The following is a 21,256-nucleotide window of genomic DNA, read 5'->3' as shown; positions in this document are numbered from 1 at the left end:
GAGGGGGGATGGACATGGTGCTGAAGGCTGGCACAGCTGTGTTTGGAGAATAGGGGCTTTGATAGCTTCTGAAAGGGGCCAGGAAGCTTGGGACCCCAGCCCAGGGGAGGGAGGGCCCAGGAATGGCTGGGTGTAGCTCTGAGGACTCCTGCAGCTGACCATGGGCTGGGGATGGGAGGGGAGTAGGGTGGTGGAGGGACAGTGGGGGGACCTACAGACTGACCAACATTGTGGGAGAGCCCCTGCTGCATGAGCAGGAGCCAACTGTCCCCCCTGACCTGACAGACCCTCGCTTTGAGGGCTGCAAACTCATGTGTTCAGAGAAGACCACCAGCCTGTTCCACAAAGAACAGCTGAAGGAACCGGAAGGCTCAACCCTGAGTACATCCAAATCTACCTCTTGAGAAAAAGTCTGTCCCATCTGCAGACTCCCTGCAGCCCTTCTCCCGCCCCCTGATGGGGAAAGACCGCTCACTTTTCTGTGATGCTGGGGCAGGTGCTCTCTGAGTCTCAGTTTCTTCACCTGTAAAATGGTAATAACACTTTATTTTATGGTTTTGATGTTGGAAGAATGTAATTAAAACAAAAAATTAAACTGGAAGGAATTAATTTTAGATTAATTTAAACAGAGGAAAAGTGATGCAATCCCTAAAATTTTAAAACAAAATGAAACTCATGCACCTAATTATATATGAAGTTGGAGGCAAAGCCACATAGAAGAATTTTCTTTCAAGTGATTATAAAACTCAGCATTTAAAAAAAAAAAAAAAACTCAGCATTTTGACTATAGAACTCTAAGAACAAAAAGAACCATGGAGATATGTTACTGCTGGCATTATTATTTTGAAAAGGGCTATTTATGGTGATAAAGCAAATAAGTAATTATAGTAATGGTGTTAGGAACTAAGATTTTCAGTGTAAGAAAAGGAAAGTTAAGCAAAAACTGCTAATCTTAAATCTGCATTGGAAGTAGCAGCATGAGCTCATGATTTGCATATTTATCTTCTGTCTCCTGAAAAGGCTTAGAAGCAATGACAAACCAATAACAGTGACTACCACTTGTATCCAGATTGAGGTCTCTAAATAGTGCTTTTCACTAAATGGAACTCTTTGGAGAGATTCCAGGTCTGGGGCAGGATAGTTTGTCATACTTGAGAATAAGGAAGTTATGAGACTTAGGTCGGGTTCATGTCAAAAGGACCCAGTAGCCAACTTGAGAAGACTCCCACTGGCCAAAGATGAAACAACCTCAGCATTAAGATGAATAATGACTGGAAGAGATTGAAACATGTCAAATGGATAAAAAGTCCATGATTTCATAATGATACTAAAAAATAAGATCAATGGTCACCTCTGGACGTTGATAGGACATCAACTCACAATTTTGAAAATGAATGGGGCATATAGCAGGTCCTGTTGGTGTCCCTGTCCCTTGATAAGCCAAAGGCTGCTGACCTCCTGAGGATTAGTTTCTGATGCGGAGGCACACTTGGCCTCAGTGCATGGCAAGTCAGAATGCCCCGGAAACGGCCCTCAATCAGTGACAGAAGGGGAGTTGAAAGACTAAAACCCCAGCCCCTCACCTCTCAGGAGGGAACACTCTGAGGCAAGTTTCTCTCAGAGCTCCCAGCAGCTTTGAGCTCCAGCTGCCCATAGCCATCACCTGCCCAATTATTTGGATTATTTACTTAATTATTTATTGGATTCCTTCCCTTCCCTGTTTCCCTTTCCTATCAAGATCCGGGAATTTTCAGACCTGCTAAGTCATGAGCACACGTGGGTGAGCACAGTGGCAATCCACAATGGTACATTTGCGACTGGGTGTGAATACATACAGAGGCATGAGTAAACTACATGAGCAGGAGGCCCAGGTTCCCACATTACCTATCTCTGCTGCACCCTTGCCTCTCTCTCAGCTCACCCTGTAGCCTTGTGGGGCTTGTCTGTGATTAGGATTCAGAGGAGGACAAAGCCCACCCCTGGTCCATAGATGAATCACTGCGACCTTTTTTTTTTTTTTTAGAAATTTATTTATTTATTTATATTTATTTTTGGCTGTGTTGGGTCTTCGTTTCTGTGCGAGGGCTTTCTCCAGTTGTGGCGAGTGGGGGCCACTCTTCATCGCGGTGCGCGGGCCTCTCACCGTCGCGGCCTCTCCCGCTGCGGAGCACAGGCTCCAGACGCGCAGGCTCAGTAGTTGTGGCTCACGGGCTTAGTCGCTCCGCGGCAGGTGGGATCTTCCCAGACCAGGGCTCGAACCCGTGTCCCCTGCATTGGCAGGCAGATTCTTAACCACTGCGCCACCAGGGAAGCCCACTGTGACATATTGATGTGAGCTAAACATGGGCTGTTACCACACTGCAGCCCCCACAGGGATGGCCCTGAAAGACAGTGGTGAGGGAAGATCCTCCCAGGAGGATGTTTCAAGCAGTACACAGGTCATCTACTTTGCAGTGAGAGAGATGACTTGAAGGAAGTATATACATGGACTCTTGAGCAGTGGCAAATGGCTTAGCTGGTTGGTCAGGCCAGAAAGGGCAAAACTGGAAGGTTGGAGATAAGAAGTCTAGGGAAGAGCTATATGGATGGACTTACAGGAGTGGACATTGTGTCTGATGACAGTACCGTTTAAGAGCATTCACTGCAGAGGAGACATTGAACAGCTAGGGGAATAGAAGGACTCCAGTGGATAACAGCCAGACTTTGTCCTCCGCCATGCCAGGGCTTGCACAATGTGCCCATGAATGGAGTAGTTGTGGCAGTGAATATGGAGACTATATAAGGGCTCACCAGCATGGATTCCCTCTCACCAAGGCTGATCTAGCTACTGCCAATGCTGGATGTTCGGCCTGTCAACAGCAGAGACAGATGTTAAAGCCTCCACATGGTACCATCCCTCAAAGAGATCAACCAGCCACTGGGAAGCCTGTTGATTACAATGTACCTCCTTCAATTTGGAGGGAGGGAGCAGGAACTCCTTACTGGGATTAATGCATATTCTGGATATGGATTTGCCTTTCCTGCCCAAATGCTTTGGCCATCACTAATATCTATATCCAAGGACATAAAGGAAATGGTTTATCCTTATGAGATCCCATATAGTATCACCTCTAACCAAGGAGATCAACTTTATAGTGAAGGAAATGTGACAGTGGGCACATGACCACAGGATCCATTGGGCCTACAATGCACCATATCTCCTTGAAACTGCCAACCTGATAGTATGTTAGTATGGCCTCTTTACACCACATCTAAATACCAGCTTGGGGAAAACATCCTCTAGGATTGGGGTACTGGCCTTCAAAACACAGTATATATATATATTTTGAACCAATGGCCATTCCATGGTGCTGTATCCCATGGGTAAAAATCATGGGTACAGGAACCAGGATATGAAAGAAGCAATACCCCTCTCACCAGTGGCCCACTTCGGGAATTTGTGCTTCCTGTACCTATAAATTCAGGCTCTTCAGGATTAGAAGCCATAGTTCCTGGAGTGGGAGATGCATCTACCAGGTGTCACAGTAAGGGTATCACTAAACCTAAGGCTATAGCAACTTCCGGGTCATTTTGGGCACCTCATGCCAACTGACCAGTAAACAAAGAAAAGAATTATACTGGCCAAGTTGTTTGATCTTGATTATCCCATGTCCAGTGGTAATCATGAACAGGCAGTTACTGCAATGTTGGCCTGTTAAGGGCATGGTAATGAAAGGCTGAGGCCTTCAGGGATGAAGGTCAGGGTTTTTCCATTGTGAAAGACTCATAGACCAACAGAATGAATTGTAGAGGAGGGAGATGTTGAATATTGATTACGGCCTTGGAACCAACTGCAGCAACTGTTTGGCCCACTAACCTTCTTGTAATAAGACACTTTTTTCTTTTTTTTGGCTGCACCATGGGGCTTGTGGGATCTTAGTTCCCTGACCAGGAATTGAACCCGGGCCCTAGGCAGTGAAAGCGCGGAGTCCTAACCACTGGACGGCCAGGGAATTCCCAAAACTTTCTTTTTAATGAATTAGAAATTGCGATCAGCCATGACCTTGAAGAATCGGTGAGGGGACAAAGTGATCTTATCATGGAGGCACAAATGGATGAACAGTGCAAAGGGTTTAGCATAGCTGTGACCCCTATCCTTTGCATTCACCTCTGCAAGGGGAAGGCTTCTGGGAGAACATCTGTGACTCTGCCTGGGAACGTTTTTTTTCTGGCTGTGGGAGCATGTTTGTGCTCAGGGCTAGCCAGGAATGGTAGAGGGTTAATGCTTCCAGAGGCAGCCCTCAACTTTCAGACAGGAAGTTGACCAATAATACTTTAGTTTCTTTGCCCCTCAGGTGGGATTTCCTGAGACAGGTTCTACACTGCCTTCCAGAATTCCCCAGCAGGATTGAGCCCCAGTTGCTCCACCTGCTCTATCACAACCTTTCATTAGCTTCCTCCCCTTTCCTGTCTCACTTCTCCACTTCTATACCAGTGCTCCTTAGCATGACCTCCCAGATAAACTCCTTGCACTCAAAGTCTTGACTCACATCTGCTCTTAGGGAACCCTGTTGTCTTAGTCATTTTAGGCTGCTATAACAAATTACCATAGTCAGGGTGACTTAAACAACATTTATTTCTCACAGTACTGGAGGCCAGCAGATCTGGTGTCCGGTGAGGGCCCACTTCCTGGTTCTCAGATGACTGTCTTCTCATTGTATTCTCACATGGTGGAGAGCAGAGAGAGGAAGTAAGCTCTCCCAAGTCTCTTCTTATAAGGGCACTAATCTCATCATGAGGGCTCCACCCTTGTGACCTCATTACCTCCCAAAGACCCCACCTCCAAATACCAGCACATTAGGGATTAAGGTTTTAACGTATGAATTTTGAGGAGTGGTGGGACACAAACATTCACTCCATAGCACCTATCTAAGACAAATGGAAGAGAATCAAACATTAATCCTACCTTCCCAAATGGGTTATATGTCAGGGTAACAAAATAGTGGATAAAGAGAAATTTTTCCTCATAGACAATTCACAGCTAATAAATGAAGGAGAAATGACAAAATTAGAACGTCTCCATTTTGCACTTCTAACGAAATAATGTATCTAGACAGTGATCATCAGTAGCCATTAGATTAAAAAGTTGATGAGTGTAGTGAGTTGACAGATGGCCACAGATATATCCATGTCCTAATCCCTGAAATCTGCAAATGTTAACTTGCTTGGAAAAGGGTCTTTGTGGATGTCATTTATTACATGAATTCATTCCTGGAATTCAGTTAATGGTTTTGAGATGAGATCATCCTGGATTAGCCAGGTGAGGCAAACCCAGTGACAAGTGTCCTTATGAGAGATGGAAGAAAAGACACAGGCACATGAAAAGGAGGAGGCGGAGATTGCAGTGATGCAGCCAGCGGAGCCCAAGAACACCACCAGCCACCAGAAGTTATAAGAGGCAAGAAACAATTCTCCTCAGAGTCTCCAGAGGGAGTGTGACACTGCCGACACCTTGAGTTTGGACTTCTGGCCTCCAGAGCTGTAAAAGAATAAATTTCTGTTGTCTTAAGCCACCAAGTTTGTGGCAGTTTGTTACAGCAGTCATAGGAAACTAATACAGTGAAAAACTTTATAATGGGTGGATCAGACTTACACTATCTGAATTCACTGATCAATCTTAGCATCACTATTTTAGCCCAATAATCAGACACCATGTGCCTCCTGATGTGATGAAGGAGGAAGTATACAGTATCACTTATTAAATATTACTGGGGGGAAAAAAAGTGAGTGTTAATTTAATCAAACTTGTAAATATAATTACAGGAGATGGAGGAATATATTAAATGACACTTTGAGGATACACTCAGCCAAATCAAGACTGTGGGAAACCTGACAGGAAAAAGACCCAGTTACATAAACAAACAAGATGGTATAGATAAAATGAAGGAGGAAGTATTATGGCTTAAAAGATACTTAAAGGGGCTTCCCTGGTGGCACAGTAGTTAAGAGTCTGCCTGCCAATGCAGGGGACACGGTTCGAGCCCTGGTCTGGGAAGGTCCCACATGCCTTGGAGCAACTAAGCCCGTGCACCACAACTACTGAGCGTGGGCTCTAGAGCCCGCAAGCCACAACTACCGAGCCCACGCGCTGCAACTACTGAAGCCCACGCACCTAGAGCCCGTGCTCCACAACAAGAGAAGCCACCACAATGAGAAGCCCGCGCGCCGCAATGAAGAGCAGCCCCCGCTCGCCGCAACTCGAAGGAAGACTGTGCGCAGCAACAAAGACTCAATGCAGGCAAAAAAATTTAAAAGTTTTAAAAAAAAAGATACTTAAATTAACCCAAAACAACTAATCAAATGCAATGTGTAGACCTTAGTTGGATCCTGGTTTGAGCAAATAAACTTATTATAAAGTTATATTTTTAGACATTCAGGAGAAATTGATCATGAACTAAATGTTAGATAACATTAATTTTGTTGGAGGAGTGTGATAGTAAATTATGCTTGTTTGTTTAAAAAAAAATTTTTTTTTTTTGCCACACTGGGTGGCTTGTGGTATCTTAGTTCCCCAACCAGGGATTGAACCTGGGCCCCTGGCAGAGAGAGCGTGGAGTCCTAACCACTGGACTGCCAGGGAATTCCCAGAATTATGGTTATTTTTAAGTCACTATATATTAGAAACACACACTGAGTATTTACAGGTGAAATGATAGGCTATTTGAGATTTGTTTTTAAAATACTCCAGCAAAAAACAAACACAAATGAGAGGATTCAAGAAACAAGGATAATTTTGAAATCGTCAAGCTGGAGGATGGAGTGATTTTTTATTCTGTTCTATTTTTGTGTACTTTTTAAATTCTCTATAACGAGAAAATAATAATAATAGCAATATGAAGAGTAGTTGTAAGAATTCGTGGTCATATGTTTCCATGGGCAAAGAAACAAAGCTTTGCAGCAAATGAAAAGCTCCTCCCATGACCGTTTCTCATATGGTCTCTTGACAAATGCTGAAGGCATTATACTGAAGACAAGCCATCTTCCTACGGGCTGAGCTGCAAGGCCTTAGATCTTGGCTTCCTGGGGTTCTGACTCCATAATAGGAGTGGGGGGACACAAACATTCACTCCATAGCACCCAAGACAAATGGAAGAGAATCAAACATTAATCAAACGTTAAGAGAATCAAACATTAGAAAACCCAGAAGATTGGGGGAGTGGGTGACTACCAATATGTCCAATATGTCCCAGAATTTAGACTGCCCTCCTTGCTGTTGGTGGTCAACATTTGTGCTGCTGCTGTTCACCAAATAGTTCCAATTCTACGTCTAGGCCAAAGTAAGATTGCTCTTTGCTGCCCCCTTGTGGTTGAGTGGGGCCATGTAATTAGTTTTGGAGAATTGAGTTGTGAACAAGACAGGTGTCTCTGGGGCCTGTAGCTATTAACTGCTTGTATAAGACCCTCCAGTGCTCTTTTTATTTTTTCCTTCTGGCATGGTGATTGATGGCATATGAGATGGTGGCTGCTCTGTCACCCGGGGTCCCTGAATAACTAAAATAAGAAGAGCCCCCTTATTGACCACAAAGCACAAGTAGCTAGAGTGAGAAATAAACCTTTATGTTTTAAGCCACTGAGATTTGGGGGTTGTTTGTTATCACAGCATAATTTAGCTTATCCTGACTAATCAGTGCCATACAACAACCGATTCTACAGGCTACCTGGTAAGAACCTGAATAAGAATAATTATTTTTGTTCTGTTACTATCATTATTACTCATTAATTATTATAGGTACCACTTACTGAGTGCTTCTTATGTGTACCAGGCATGTACTATGCAGTCGATGCGTTGTCTCAATTACTGTTCACAGCAAACTCGGGAGGCAGATCTTATTATCCCATGACCAAGATGAAAAAACCAAAGCTTAAGAACTGGCACAAATATTTCATTTGCTATATGAGGATTATTGAAGATGATGTTCATTCAGTTATCCTCTGTCCCTTATATAAAGTCCCATGGGATGAATTCATTTGACAATGATTGCAAGAATCCTCTTGGAAAGCAATTTTACAACATGTATCAAGTGCCGTTAGAAAGTTCATACCCTTTGCGCCAGTCATGACTATTCTCTAGCCCAGGCTTTTTGTGGTGTAGCTAGATTGCTTGAACAGTAATAAACAAACAAACATACAAATAAAATATATAGAATATAATATATATTAAGGAAAATGAATTAATGACATTGGAATTTGTCTCTTGAGTTCCTGGTATGTTTCTTTTAGCCAGATGTTAAGAATGTCCCTGGTCCAGTTGCCCCTTTTGCCCTGGCGGCCGTGATGGTGGTGAACGCTAAACCCAATGCACAGCCGCCCTGCAGTATCAGCCCTGCGAGGACCTTACTGTGTCCGTTAACCTCCTCTTCCTTCTGAGGGCTTAATTTCCCATCAGCTGTTAACAGCGGAATGACTTTCCTTCCTTTAATAGCAATCATGTAAACCCTTCTGGGAGACTGGCAGGATACAAACACATTTTGAAATATGTTCAGGTCCACCTTGTATTTGTTCTGTGGTGCCCAGGGGCTAGGCCTGGGGGTTTGGAGCGCTCCTGGAAGATTTGAACTAGAGTAATCTTAAGTGAGTGTGTGGCGCCCCCGCGTGGTGCCTGGTACAACACCACCCTGGATTCATTTGCTCCTATCCGTGGCCAGGCCGTCCACGGTGAATCCAACTCTCTTCCGGCCTTTTGGTGCCCTCTCCTCGCAATCCCTACTCTCTTGCAGGTTCACCCCTCAGGGGCAGTAGCCTCTGCTCTTACTCTGTCTTCCTAGGCGCGCCGTCAGCACGCTGGGTCCAAGGTCATCCCCCTCATCCCCCCACGCCTCGCCGCCGCGCTTACAGCTTCACCCAACACAAAAAGTCCTCGAGTTATTTTATTGCTGTATATATAGAAGTCAGTTAATGCCCCCGGGACGCCCCATCCGTCACCCAGCAGTAGCTGCCTCGTCTGCCGGGGCGCGCGAATCGCCGCGGGTCCGAGGGTCGTAGCCGCGCACCGCCACCGGGTGTGCCACCACTTCCCCTCCCCGACGCCGGGCCAGCCGGGATCCTCGGCCTGCAGCCCTCGGCCGAGAAGGCGGGTCAGGAGGGGCTGCTCCTCGTCTGATGGAAGGGGAGGCTCGCGGGAAAGGGGCGGCAAGAGACCCCTGACACGACTCCCAGGCTTTGTCGCGCGCGCTGGAGGGGGCGCTGTGGGCCCCTATTCGGAGTAGCAGTAGGTCCCGTAGGCCGCCTGCTGGGGTCTGGGGAAGCCGAAGCTGCGCACTCCGGGATCCGGGAGGCCCCCGCAGCGCGGCCGAGGCGTGGTGATGGGGAAGCGCACGCTGCCATCCGCCAGCCAGCCGCCGTCGCACTGGTCCAGCCCGGAGAACTTCCAGGCTGCATAGAGGTGCCCGACCTTGGCCACCATGGCCCCGCGCCGCCGGCACGCCGCGTGGGCTTCAGACAGCGTCAGCCGCCCCGGCACGAAAAACACTTGGCCTGGGGACCGAAGCGGGTCACCGACTGATCCAGAGAAGGGCCAGCCGGGGCGCGGCGGGATTCAGACTCCCAGGGAGCAGAGTCGGGGGGGCAGGTGTGGTCGGGTGGGTCCGAGCTTGGGTAGGAGGAGTGGGAGTAACGAGACTGGGGGTGCGGGTGAGGTTGCGGGAGACAGGCTGGAACCTGGGTGGGCGGAGTGACGGAGGGGCGAGGCCTTCAAGAGACCACGGATCTGGCCCGGGATCTCAAGCCACTTGCCTTCTACCTTCCCCGCCCCATTCTTCAGGTCCGGGTCCTGGCCCCGCTCGCCCCGCCCCGCCTCATTCACAGGCTGAATCCTCCTCCTTCGCAGCCGGTCAGGCCCCGCCCCCTCCGGTGCTGAGGCTGGCTCGCCCCGCCCCCTTACCTGACAGCTCAGAGGTGAAGCAGAAGGCGTCGTAGCGGTCACGCTTCCGGTCGCGGGGCCCGTAGCTGCGGATCCCGGGCCGCCCTGGGCCACCGCACGGAGCGCGCGCCGTAAGCACAGGGTAGCGCACGGAACCCTCGAGCAGCCAGCCCGCGTTACACCAGTCCAGACCCTCGGTCCACGCTGGGGGGAGATGGCGGGGGGTGGGGTGGGGGGGTCGGGCGATTAGAGGCGCCACAGGCGGGAGCCAGACCCGGAGTTCGCCTCCACTGGGGTCCACGTGACAGCCCGGAGGGCGCCTGGGCGGTGCCCGGGTTCGGCCGCTCACCCTGGTACAGCTGGGCGTAGGTGGCCAGGCGTCCGTCTTGCTCCTCGCACGCCTGCTTCGCCTCATAGTAATTGAACTGGTACCTGCCCCGACTGGGCTGGTACGGAAACACCACACCTGGGGGGGGGGGGTTGGCAGACAGCCTGGGGAGGGCCGGCAGAAGGAGAGGGGGAAGGAAGGGCGGTGCAGCCTAGGAAGAAGGGCTAGGGGGTCCCCGGGAGCAGGCGGGGGAGAGGCTGGGGAGGAGCCCTGGGAGGCCTGAGATGAGACAGCCGAACCACCCCTGGAGAGGAGCGGGGCAGTAACCGAAGGGCCTCACCCTCCAGGCGAAGGGTCAGCGCCACGCTCTCGTCCTCGATGCCATTGATGAGCTCACAGCGGTACCGGCCCTCGTCCTCCAGGCGCACGCCCGCGATGACCAGAGAGGCGTCTAGCCGATGCCCCCTTCGCATCCTGGCACGCCCCCCCAGGGGCCCGTAGCCCCGGGCGTGCGGTCCGTTGGTGATGAGGATGGGCGTTTCCTGGAGTTCCCCCGGCTCCACTTTGCTCCAGCGCACCTTGTAGCTGGGAGGCGGGGCGCCCAGGACGCAGGGCAGCGTGGTCGTGGCCCCACGACGAGAGTGAACGACCTCGTGGATGGGGGGCAGGAGGTAGTGGGGGCCAGGGTGGGGTGCTGAGCAGAGGGGGCCACAGTGGCAGGAACCCCCTCACCCTCAATGCCCCAAGTGCCTACCCAGATCCCCGTACCCCAGGCTCCCCCAACCCTCTCCTCCATTGCTCACTCAGCAATGACTCTCAGCCCCAGAGTATCTCCAACAGCTGCCCTTTCCACTTTCCCCACCACTGTTCCCCAGATTCTGGGCAGAGCTAAGGTCTTACCTGAGTCCCCCAGGGCTCTGTGGAAGGTGGTGAAGGCCCAAGGGAGAAGGAAGTGGCAGAGAGTGGGGAGACTGATCCTGCCTTGCATGGTGGGGAGTCAGCCCAGCACAGTCTGCAGGGCACAAAGGGTGGGCATTCCTTAGGGCTAAGGGAATGGGGTGGAGGGAACAGGGTAGATCTCCCATCAGGGATTCCTGAGAGGGGACCGTCGAGCTGGAAGCCATGAGGGCAGAAAAAGGGGCTGAAGTTGTTAGCAAAAGGAAGGTGATGGGGGAGGGGCAGTAACTAACTAGCCCATCCCTCCTCCTCTCTCACATCCCTTCAGTCAGCAGGTCCTAATTTAGCACCTCCTCTACCTATCCATTCTCAGCACAAGTGGTACTTCCCAAATCTTTTTTTTTTTTTAATTTTATTTATTTATTTATTTATTTTTGGCTGTGTTGGGTCTTCGTTTCTGTGCGAGGGCTTTCTCCAGTTGCGGCAAGCGGGGGCCACTCTTCATCGCGGTGCGCGGGCCTCTTACTATCGTGGCCCCTCTTGTTGCGGAGCACAGGCTCCAGAAGCGCAAGCTCAGTAGTTGTGGCTCACGGGCCTAGTTGCTCCGCGGCATGTGGGATCTTCCCAGACCAGGACTCGAACCCTTGTCCCCTGCATTGGCAGGCAGATTCTCAACCACTGCGCCACCAGGGAAGCCCTACTTCCCAAATCTTGCCTTCTGGATTGCCACCTGTGGTCTCTGTCCTCTCCCAATACCCATTCTTCATCTGAAGTCAGAGTAAATATGGTCTTGTCACTCTCCTGCTTAAAACGGTGACTCCCCATTGCCATGAGAATCAAATCTAGTGTCCGAACCCAACTTCCAAGGCTCTCTGTGATCCAGCCTCTCCCAGCACCTCCAACATTGCCCCCCTACCCTACCCCTCACCACCTGTGCCCTCTGCACTGTGCTCCAGACATGTTCTGGTTCCAACACAGTCCAAGTTCACCCTCACCTTCCTCTTACAGGCAATCAGTTTGGGCCTCACCTCCTCTGGGAAACCTTTCCTCTCCCTTCCACTTCATCACGCTGTAGTGCACTGTGATCTACTCCTCTGGTTCCCCTACTGCCTTGGACTGGGGACTTTTTTTCTTAGAAGTATTTCTATTAGCAGCTAAATTAGCAGTGTGGATCTGAAAGTAATACATATGCATATGTAGACTATGTCAGTGAGCTTTCCAGTAATTATAAAGTTATAAAGTATAAAATTATAAGACTATTAAAAATGATTTCAAACACAATTGTCTATTTCAGTAGCTGATTTTCCCCCCTTCTTTATTCTATTCTTTATTCTTTATCACCTTGGCCATTTTTTCTTTTTTTATCCTTATAAAAGACTTCTACAGACAAGTCTATTGACCTAGATGGAACATTTTAGAAAAACATTTTCTAAATGTTTACTGTAGTGTATATTTAAATTTCCAAATGATAGTTAACCCAGGATTTTACAACTAAGCCTAGAATTTTGTTACAAAATGTAATAAAAAGCTTTTAAAACCCTTTAACAATCAATGGTATAAGTTTCATATTCTCCTGAATATATAAATTTGGTATACTTCACTTCTACTGATAACGTTTGTATTGTTTCTAAGAGACATTAACTTTTAATTTTCTGGAACATATTATCGTTAAGTCACAAATAGTCTTTTTTTTTTTGGTGATAAGAATGAATAGCAGGAGCAGCATTTGTTAAACCAAATCTAATATGAAACTGACTCTTTCTAGTGAGTACATTTGAATTTTGAAACAGTAGAACAATAAGGCTTAATATAAAGCAAAATAAATTTTTTATGTTTATGATCTGACCTTGGCCATTTTTTTAAAAATTGGACTAAAGACCCCTTAACCTAGTTTTATTCCTTTTTGAGATCTGATTCCTCCACTTCCTAATCGCATGACTTTGAACAAGTAGCTTAACCTCTCTCTGCCTCAATGTCCTCATCAGTAAAATGTGGTGAATAGTAGCACACCTACCTCACTGAGGAGTTGTGAGGATTAAAAGAAGTAATATATGTAAAATGCTTAAATAGGTCCTGATATCTAGTAAGGGCTATGTATATGTTAGTTGTTATCTGCAGCTCCCGGCATAGTTTCTGGCAAACAGTAGGTGCTAAATAAATATGTGTGTTAATGAATGAGCTCCCATTAAGGACTTCTGGGAAGAAGAGCAGGGACATGACAAGAGGAAGGAAAGACTGGAGGAGTCGGAAAGCTAAGGAGCTGGACTCCATCTTCTTGCAGATGAAGGCCAGAGCCGAGCATGCAGCAGAAGAGACAGGGTTGAGGTGCAGAAAGGACTTCTCAATGGTTAAAAAGGAAAGCATCTGGGACAGGGACCTGAGCGAGAGAACACATCTTCTGTACAGGAGAACCTGGTAAGCACAGTGATAGTGGGAACTGAGACCGATTGAGGGACCCATAGTAATGACAGCCAGCACCCACATGTTCAAAGTTTAACGTGCCTGAAACTGCTCTAGGCACTTTACATGTACACTTTTATATTTACTCCCCTTAGCAATGAGGTAGGAACAACTATGGATCCCATTTATATATGCTCAAAGGTGCTCATATGTCAGGATACTTGAGTGAGGTCACACAGTTAGTAAGAGGAGGGGTTTGCTGGGACTTGAATCCAGACTTGACATGAGGTTCAAGCTCTTAGTCACTGATCTGTCTTTCTGTTTCTCAGAGCAGGCGCACACATATCTTCTTCATACCCCTTACAGAGAATGAGAGAGCGGCCAACAGCTCCAGTGCCTCCCCCCACCTTTTTTTTTTCCACTTATAAAGTTTTATTTAAGAGAATTATTCATAATTTTTATGGGACACTTTTAGGTATAGAATAAAATTATTTCACTGATAATTATTTTATGAACATTCTGATCAACAGTACTGTGTAAGATATTTTGACACTGACCTGTTAGACGTGGGCCTCTTCACAGAGATGGAGGGAGCAGTGACTGGCAGCTTTTTGTCCTGCTGGAGGAAGAGGTTCCAGGTGAAGGAGTTGCCTGGGCCCCTGGGAGGTCCAAGCATCTAAGAGCCCCAGGACTTGGGCCCCTGATCATCGTGGTCTCTCCTTTCACACCTTTGAGGAAAGGCTTCTGTCCTGAGTTCAAAGAAGTCAAGGTACCAAAAACTCCCCCACTCATCACTCCACTAAGCCAGGCTAAGTGACTAGGGTCCAGCTCTGTGACCGGGCACTGTGTCTGTGGCATTCACTGTCCTGGGCCCAGGGGAAGACACGGCTTAGGAAGAGGCATGGGAACCCATGAAGAGGGATGGAGTAAAGGAGGCAACCCAGGAATAATTACCTGGAATATTGTGGAGAATGGGGTGCCTCGTTTCTCCTAGATGCTCTTAGACCAGAGAAGGGATGGATTAATGGGTGGGTGTAAGGATGTTGGACTGATGGGCATGGACTGAACTACAAATGAGGCTCAAAGATCCATAAGTGTCAAGTTCCAGCTGCCTCCACTTTTCCATACGGGCCTACTCTGCGCAGCACCACTCCACCTCCCCCAGCAAAGCCCTCACCTCTGCCCTCCAGTGCCTGGGTGCGCATTGCCTATGGGAAGAGGCTCTCAAGGTGGGAATCAGACTTCCAGGACCTCCAGTTGCTTCAAAAAACCTGACCCCTTCTGTCCAGCTCCCCTGTCTGTCATCTGTCTGTCCTTTCCTTCTCTGTCCCCACCCCATCGGAAGCACAATTTCCCATTGTCTCCTTCTTTCCCCCTATTGTTGAATAACAGGGGCCCTTTCTTTATCCTGTGGGTAATGGCAACGAAATGTCAACAGCTGGGGATGTGGGATGCAGGACCGGCTGGCACACACCACCGGAAAAAGGGCCTGGGTGGAGGCGGGCTCAGAACAGGAACTGACATCCCCAAGGAGGAGAAAATGGGGAGAGGGAGAGAGAAGGTTGGTGAGAAGGTTGAAATGAGGTCCCCCTCAATATTCAAGCTTCAAGGCTCTAAAGAGATTTTGTGTAAGGCTGGGGAAATGGCTGAACTCCACAGAGAGCAGAGTGGTCAGCATTGCAATAGGAGAGATGGAAATTAGATAGCACAGAGGACTTTGCTGTCTCTGGGAAGGACATGGGAATTTCTGAGGATGGAAGGATTTTGGAAAGCTCTCCAAGAGAGGGCATCTTATTTGTTCCCTAGTTCCCCATCGCCTCCTTCAGCAGATGGATAATCTTAAAGTTCTCAAGAGAAGGGAGATCCTTAACCTCCCCGAGTGAAGATTCACTTCTCTAAAATCCCTCTTATTAGGAAGTTCTTTTGGAAGTCTAAACTCCTACTGGAGTTTAAGCTCATTTTTTAAACCTTTCTATTGAGATAGAATTTACATACAACAAGGTGCAGATCCTAAGGGTACAGCTCAATAAATTTTGACATGTGTACACACCCTGTAACTACCCAGCCCCAGATTAAGATATAGAACGTTTCCAACACCCAGAATAAGCGCATTTCTTTTTTGTTTGCTGTCAATGCAAAGGGAGCACTCCCTCCGTAAATAGCCATTTAGAAATGTTTCGAGCTTCGAATGGCCTCTTGACCTTCTTTTCTCTCTGCAACCCAACATCAGTGGCTTCACGTTACTAAATCCTACACTTTCAGGATCCTTAGCCTCCTCGTTTACCAGAGGGAAGGGAAAGTGACTTGTCCAAGACCACACAGAACGCAGTTGTTGAGTCGAGCCTAGGACGTTCTGCTTTTCCGGCTAATCCCTCTTCCACTCCTCTCCTCGACCCTCCGAGTCAGCCCCGGAGCTGCAGGGTCTTCACTGGGGCCATATTTGACAGCATGGAGCCCACCCCGACGGTGGATTGGATTGACTGTCTTTTCCTGTCCGCTCCATCCTTTCCTAAACCCTTCCCTCTTCCTCCCAGAGAGAAGGACAAACGAGAACAGACAAATAGCCGCCTGTCTCCTCTGCCAGGACACCCTGATCCCGCGCATCTGATTGGCTTCCGCCCAATGCAAACAAACAGCCTTACGCGGAGAGGGAGCGTATAAAGCCTCCATGGCCTGACCGGTCGCACCCTGATTCCCAGGCTCACCCCTCGTTGCTCCTTTCTCCCCAGACCACTTCTGAGTTGCGGGTCGGAAGTCTCTGGTGTATAAATCCGTAAAAGGCTGAGTTTGGCAGGGAGGAAGGCCTAGAACTATGCGATAGATGCAAAGAGAACCCCCTTGAGGATGGAATGAGAAAGGAACAGACCAAGAATAAATACAGCGTGAATAACCAAACTGTTTAGTCTGCTCAGGTCACGTTCATTCTCAGTTCTTCCCGAAGACACTACGAGATAGGAATGAGGTAAGACTGCTCAAGCTTGAGTTGGCATCTTTTCTGGCATCTTCTGAGGAGAGGCCTTTGCCACTCCTGCTGCCTACCAACCAGGGTGAGGTGGAATCATCTAGAAGGAGCATGGAGTCCTGACACCTCTTTCCCTGACACCCCAGACTCAGCCTCCACCCTCCAGGCACGTTCAGCAGACTAATTTTCTGGATCTTTGGTGACGGCAAGCATGGGCTCAGTTTACTACGGGATTGTTGCATGAAGGACTGGAAAAGTCGGCAAAATGGTACTTTAGGGCGCATGGCAGGGAAGGGCCAGGTGTGCTGGGGTGGGGGGGTAGTGGGGGGCTTCCCGCTCCTTCCAATGAAATTTGCATTCCCTCCCAGCTGCCTCGGCCACCACAGAGTCTCCAGCAGACGCTGCAGGGCCGTCTCTCGTTCCTTCTCTGCTGGGTCTCACCTTTCTCCTCCTCCCTGGGAGCCCCCAGGCCTCCTCTTTCTTCTAACCCAGGCTCGGGCCTTTTGTGGGGCTGCATCCTGGCTGCACTGCAGGACCCTGTGGGGGGAGAGCCTGGGGGAGTCAGCCTTGTGGAAAGGCATGTTTTCCGCTCAGGATGCCTCACTGTACCCTGAACAGCCTTTGTCCTGTAGACAGAGTCAAGGGTGGGAAGGAAGGGGAAGATGTGACCCAGGCCCTTGGGTGTAGGGTGGGCTGCCAGTCTGGAGGGGGCATGAGGCCACATGGGCTAATGGGAAGAACACTGGACCATGAATCAGGAATCCTGTTCCAGCCAGATGCCGACTTCCTATGAGACTCTACAGCAACCTCCTGGAGCTTCAGTCTCTCTAATTATCGAATGGGCACCACACCTGCCCAGTGGGACTGGCTGGTGTGAGGATGATGGAGCAGCCTTCTACCCGGCGAAAAGCACGCTGTGAATGAGGTTCATTGTTATAATGGTTAGTTCAAATTGGAACACTGTTAGAGAAGGGGAGAATGAGATGGGAAAGAGCTGAGATCCGTTAGACCCCCTCATCCTTGAACATCCTTGAACTAGCCACACCCTCCAAGAACAGGTGGAGCCCCTCATGGGGCTGGGGTCTCTTTCTAAACAGTGAGGGTGTCCCTCTCTGTATTTCCATCTTACTCTATTTCCATCTCTGTGGAGAACAGGAGGATGTCACCACCATGCCTAAGATGCCACGTGGAGCCCTGACCGTGCCCCATCTCAAGCTGCCCCGCCCAGCCCAGGAGTCCTGACAGAACTCAGTTCCCTGTTTGTCACTCCAGCCCCTTGATTTGGGGCTCTTGAGAAGTGGACCCACAGTGCCCACTTCAGTACTGATCAGAACCTAGAAACTAGAAGCAAAGATGTCCAGAGGGAGGAGCTGGCTGGCTCTATGGGCAGCCTCTTCCTGGCTCTGAAAGGTCTTGAAAGACAACAGTGGGGATATCTGGTTGTCCTCATCTCAACCTGGCAAATGTTCAGGTTCCTCAACCATCTCTATCCTGAGGGCGTGGTGGCTGAGGGGTGTGGCCAGGGTAGTGCTTTTTCTGAAGTCCCCCTTTTCTGAAGGGCCTCAGGGTATAGAGAACTGTGTGAGCAATGCAGTAAATGAACTTAGGAAAGTCTTGACCTTATGAAGTTCTCAGGCTAGTGGGATAACACCTGTCCTATCGCAGAGGTAGGTGAGGGTAAAATAAAATGTTGGAAAGTGCAGAGAACAGTAAAAGACAAATGGCTAGAAGTTGTTTCCATGGTTACTAAGATTTAACAATTATATTTTACATATTACTAATCATGTCTCTGTTTGTCACAGTCAGTTCATGGCTATATTCAAGTGGGCCATTTAAATTGTACTTTTGGGGTGCAGCTACTATGGAAAACAGTATGGACGTTCCTCAAAAACTAAAAATAGAGTTGCCATATGATCCAGCAATCCCACTCCTGGGCAAATATCTGGAGGAAACTATAATTTGAAAAGATACCTGCACTCCTATGTTCATAACAGCACCATTCACAATAGCCAAGACATGGAAGCAACCTAAATGTCCATTTACAGATGAATGGATAAAGAAGATGTGGTACATATATATAATGGAATACTACTCAGCCATAAAAAAGAATGAAATAATGCCATTTGCAGCAACATGGATACAACTAGAGATTATCATACTAAGTGAAGTAAGTCAGAAAGAGAAAGACAAATACCATATGATATCACTTATATGTGGAATCTAAAACATGACACAAATGAACTTATCTATGAAACAGAAACAGACTCACAGACATAGAGAACAGACTTGTGATTGCCAAGGTGGAGGATGGTTGGGGAGAGGATTGGGAGTTTGGGATTAGCATACACAAACTGTTATATATAGGATGGATAAACAGCAAGGTCCTACTGTAGAGCACAGGGAACTATATTCAATATCCTGTGATAAACCATATAAAAAATATGAAAAAGAATGCATATATATGTATAACTGAATCACTTTGCTGTACAGCAGAAACTAACACAGCACTGCAAATCAGCTATACTTCAATAAAATCAATTTTAAAAAATAAAATTGTGTTTTTGTTCATCTACCTCTGCAAATACCTTGAGATTCCCGAGTCCTCATTTTATCAGCCCTTCTCACACTCCCAGGCCTCAAGGCTTGCTGTCTCAAATCCCTGCTTCTGTTCTCGTTCAAGGCAGTCTAAGTTGGATCTGACCCTACTTTGTACAGACTCTCACTCCCAGTCTCACGTTAGTCAAACTTAAGCCTAGAAGTAAGAAGATTTGCAAGTATTAATCAACCATTCTCAGGCCAGAATGTGAATAAATTTAAAAAGTGAGCCCCAACTTATAGCTCTACATTCTCTCACATGAGAAACATAAATACTCTCACAGTATTAACATTCCCATTTTATGGACAAAGAAACTGATGTCTAGAGAAAGTTAGTTAATTGTTAGTGAGTAACCCAGGGAGCTCATCTCCAAAGCTAGATGAGTTCTTCCCTTCTGTGGAAGAATAATTCCTCCAAACTTAGAAAAGGTAAAATGAGAATTGCTTTTTTTGTTGGTTGTTGGGGGTTTTGTTTTGAGGGGGAGTTGTTTGGTTTGGTTTGGTTTGGTGTCGCTCTAGAGCATTGTCTAAAAGCTTGCTTGACACTCAACTGACTCTCCTGGAGAATGTAACTTTGTTGTTATAGTATATTTGATAAATAATCTACAACCAAAAAGAGATGAAACATTTACAGTCTGTATGGTTAGTGGTTAACTTGCAGAAGTTGATAAAATGATAGGGTTTTATTGCCCAACAGAGAAGTTAACCACAAAGGTGTTTTGGTTTTATTGTCCTGGAAACTTGACCAATCATATCTAAATTAGCAATCTTATTTCGGCATTCCTTTTTTTATTGACCATATAAATCCCTGTTTCTCAAATGCTCTTCAAAGCAGCTCTTTTGTCTTCTTCCTAGTTCTGCCATTAATGAGTTAAATAAATCTTTGATGTGAGTTCAAAAATAACTTTGAGAATTGTTTTTCCACTTCTCAACTTCCCTATATTGAAAGCAACATCCTAGTGCTTTCTGCTTCCCTGGAATAGCAGATCCACTTGTAGAACTAACACATGAGTGCCCTGAGAGACTGAACCTCCTTGAGGGGAGGATACTTTGTATCTCCAGCCTGCAGAGGACCAGCAGTGGCACTAGGAGGAAGTGGCGATTCTCAGCAAGAGTCCTCTACAGTGCCTTCTTGTAGTTAAGGCTACGAAGGCTGCTGCTCCAATGGGCCACCATTGTTACAGCAACTCAATTTCATTAGCTACATCAGAGACCTTATAATGCATCCATTGTTCTTCCTCCAGGAAGCCTCCCAAGAAACAATTTAACAGTTTTCTCACCTGGCATATACTAGCATTCAGAAAAGGTTTACTGAATAAATAAATAAAATTGACGTTTTCTTTCTTTCTTTAATTTCTGCAAGCTTAACCAAAGGGCAGGACATAATGGTTAAGTTCCACAGGCTCTGGAATTTGAGTGTCCGGAGATAAATCTCAGGCAAACTACTAACTGGATAACATTAGGCAACCTTCTCTTTACTTCATTGTTTTCCTCTGAAAAAGAGGATAATGACATCAATAATTAGAAATGTGCCTGACTCATAGAATGCACTCAATGTATTTTAGCCCTTACTGTTGGTGAGGGGAAGAAGTGTCACAGGGAACAGAATCAATCAAAACACAGATACTGACTGATTGATCCTGAGGGATCACGTGATTTTTTAAAACCATAAACACATACAAATCAATGTCCCACTTATTTTTATTTATCACGAAACATAACAAAATTAATACATGAACATAATGAAAAAGAATTAAACCAGTAACAAAGGGATAAAACGAAAGTAAAATCCTTCCTTTCTTCCTTCCTTCTTCTTACTTCCTCCTGGAACAATTAAACCATTGTTAAGCTTCTTCTGTACCTGCCCATAAAGTTTTTAAGAATCTACAAGAATTCAAATAAATAGAAACATATATCATGCACATACTCTTTTTTTTAAATCTAATTGGGATCATATACAAACTGCTCCCTACTTTGTTGTTGTTTTTTTTAACCTAATAATATGTTGTGAACATCAGTCCTATCAGCACATGACATAAAGCTTCTTTATTCTTTCCCATGTCTGCATAGTATTCCAGTGGGTGGCTGTAGCATAATTTATTTCACGAGATGCCTATTGTTGGAGACTGCTAGAGGTTGGACAACCAGTTAGCCATCTTGGGAAAAAAATATGATC

The 21,256-nt window shown here is 47.1% G+C and overlaps 1 protein-coding gene across 6 annotated transcripts; it reads right to left on the bottom strand.

Annotated features, from left to right (window-relative positions):
- Positions 1–8,892: 8,892 nt before the first annotated feature.
- HAPLN2 (hyaluronan and proteoglycan link protein 2) lies at positions 8,893–16,309 on the bottom strand. Of its 6 annotated transcripts, XM_059902303.1 has the most exons (8): positions 16,229–16,254; positions 14,478–14,522; positions 14,081–14,142; positions 11,127–11,238; positions 10,567–10,920; positions 10,248–10,364; positions 9,920–10,102; positions 8,893–9,513 (listed from the first exon to the last, which is right to left on the bottom strand). In XM_059902303.1, exons 4-8 carry the CDS (start codon positions 11,212–11,214, stop codon positions 9,233–9,235), a joined length of 1,023 nt encoding a protein of 340 aa, XP_059758286.1. In that variant the 5' UTR covers positions 11,215–11,238; positions 14,081–14,142; positions 14,478–14,522; positions 16,229–16,254; the 3' UTR covers positions 8,893–9,232. The 6 variants fall into 6 exon arrangements, with proteins under 6 accessions (XP_059758286.1, XP_059758252.1, XP_059758261.1 ...); XM_059902269.1 differs by lacking the exon at positions 14,478–14,522 and having other exon boundaries at positions 16,229–16,309; XM_059902278.1 differs by lacking the exon at positions 14,478–14,522 and having other exon boundaries at positions 14,081–14,139; positions 16,229–16,305.
- Between the last annotated feature and the right edge of the window lie 4,947 nt (positions 16,310–21,256).

The sequence above is a fragment of the Balaenoptera ricei genome, chromosome 1, assembly GCF_028023285.1.
Source record: "Balaenoptera ricei isolate mBalRic1 chromosome 1, mBalRic1.hap2, whole genome shotgun sequence".
NCBI lineage: Eukaryota > Metazoa > Chordata > Mammalia > Artiodactyla > Balaenopteridae > Balaenoptera > Balaenoptera ricei.
The sequence above is the reverse complement of the archived record's forward strand: the minus strand, read 5'-3'. Positions and strand labels throughout refer to the sequence as shown.

Bases quoted from the DNA above. Each gene is read 5' to 3' on its own strand.
- HAPLN2 (XM_059902269.1), bottom strand. From the start codon at position 11,214: ATGCAAGGCAGGATCAGTCTCCCCACTCTCTGCCACTTCCTTCTCCCT. The intron at 10,365-10,566 runs GTGAGGCCCTTC...CCCCCCCCCCAG, and splicing joins GCTGACCCTTCGCCTGGAGG to GTGTGGTGTTTCCGTACCAG. The intron at 9,514-9,919 runs GTAAGGGGGCGG...TTCGGTCCCCAG, and splicing joins CTTCACCTCTGAGCTGTCAG to GCCAAGTGTTTTTCGTGCCG.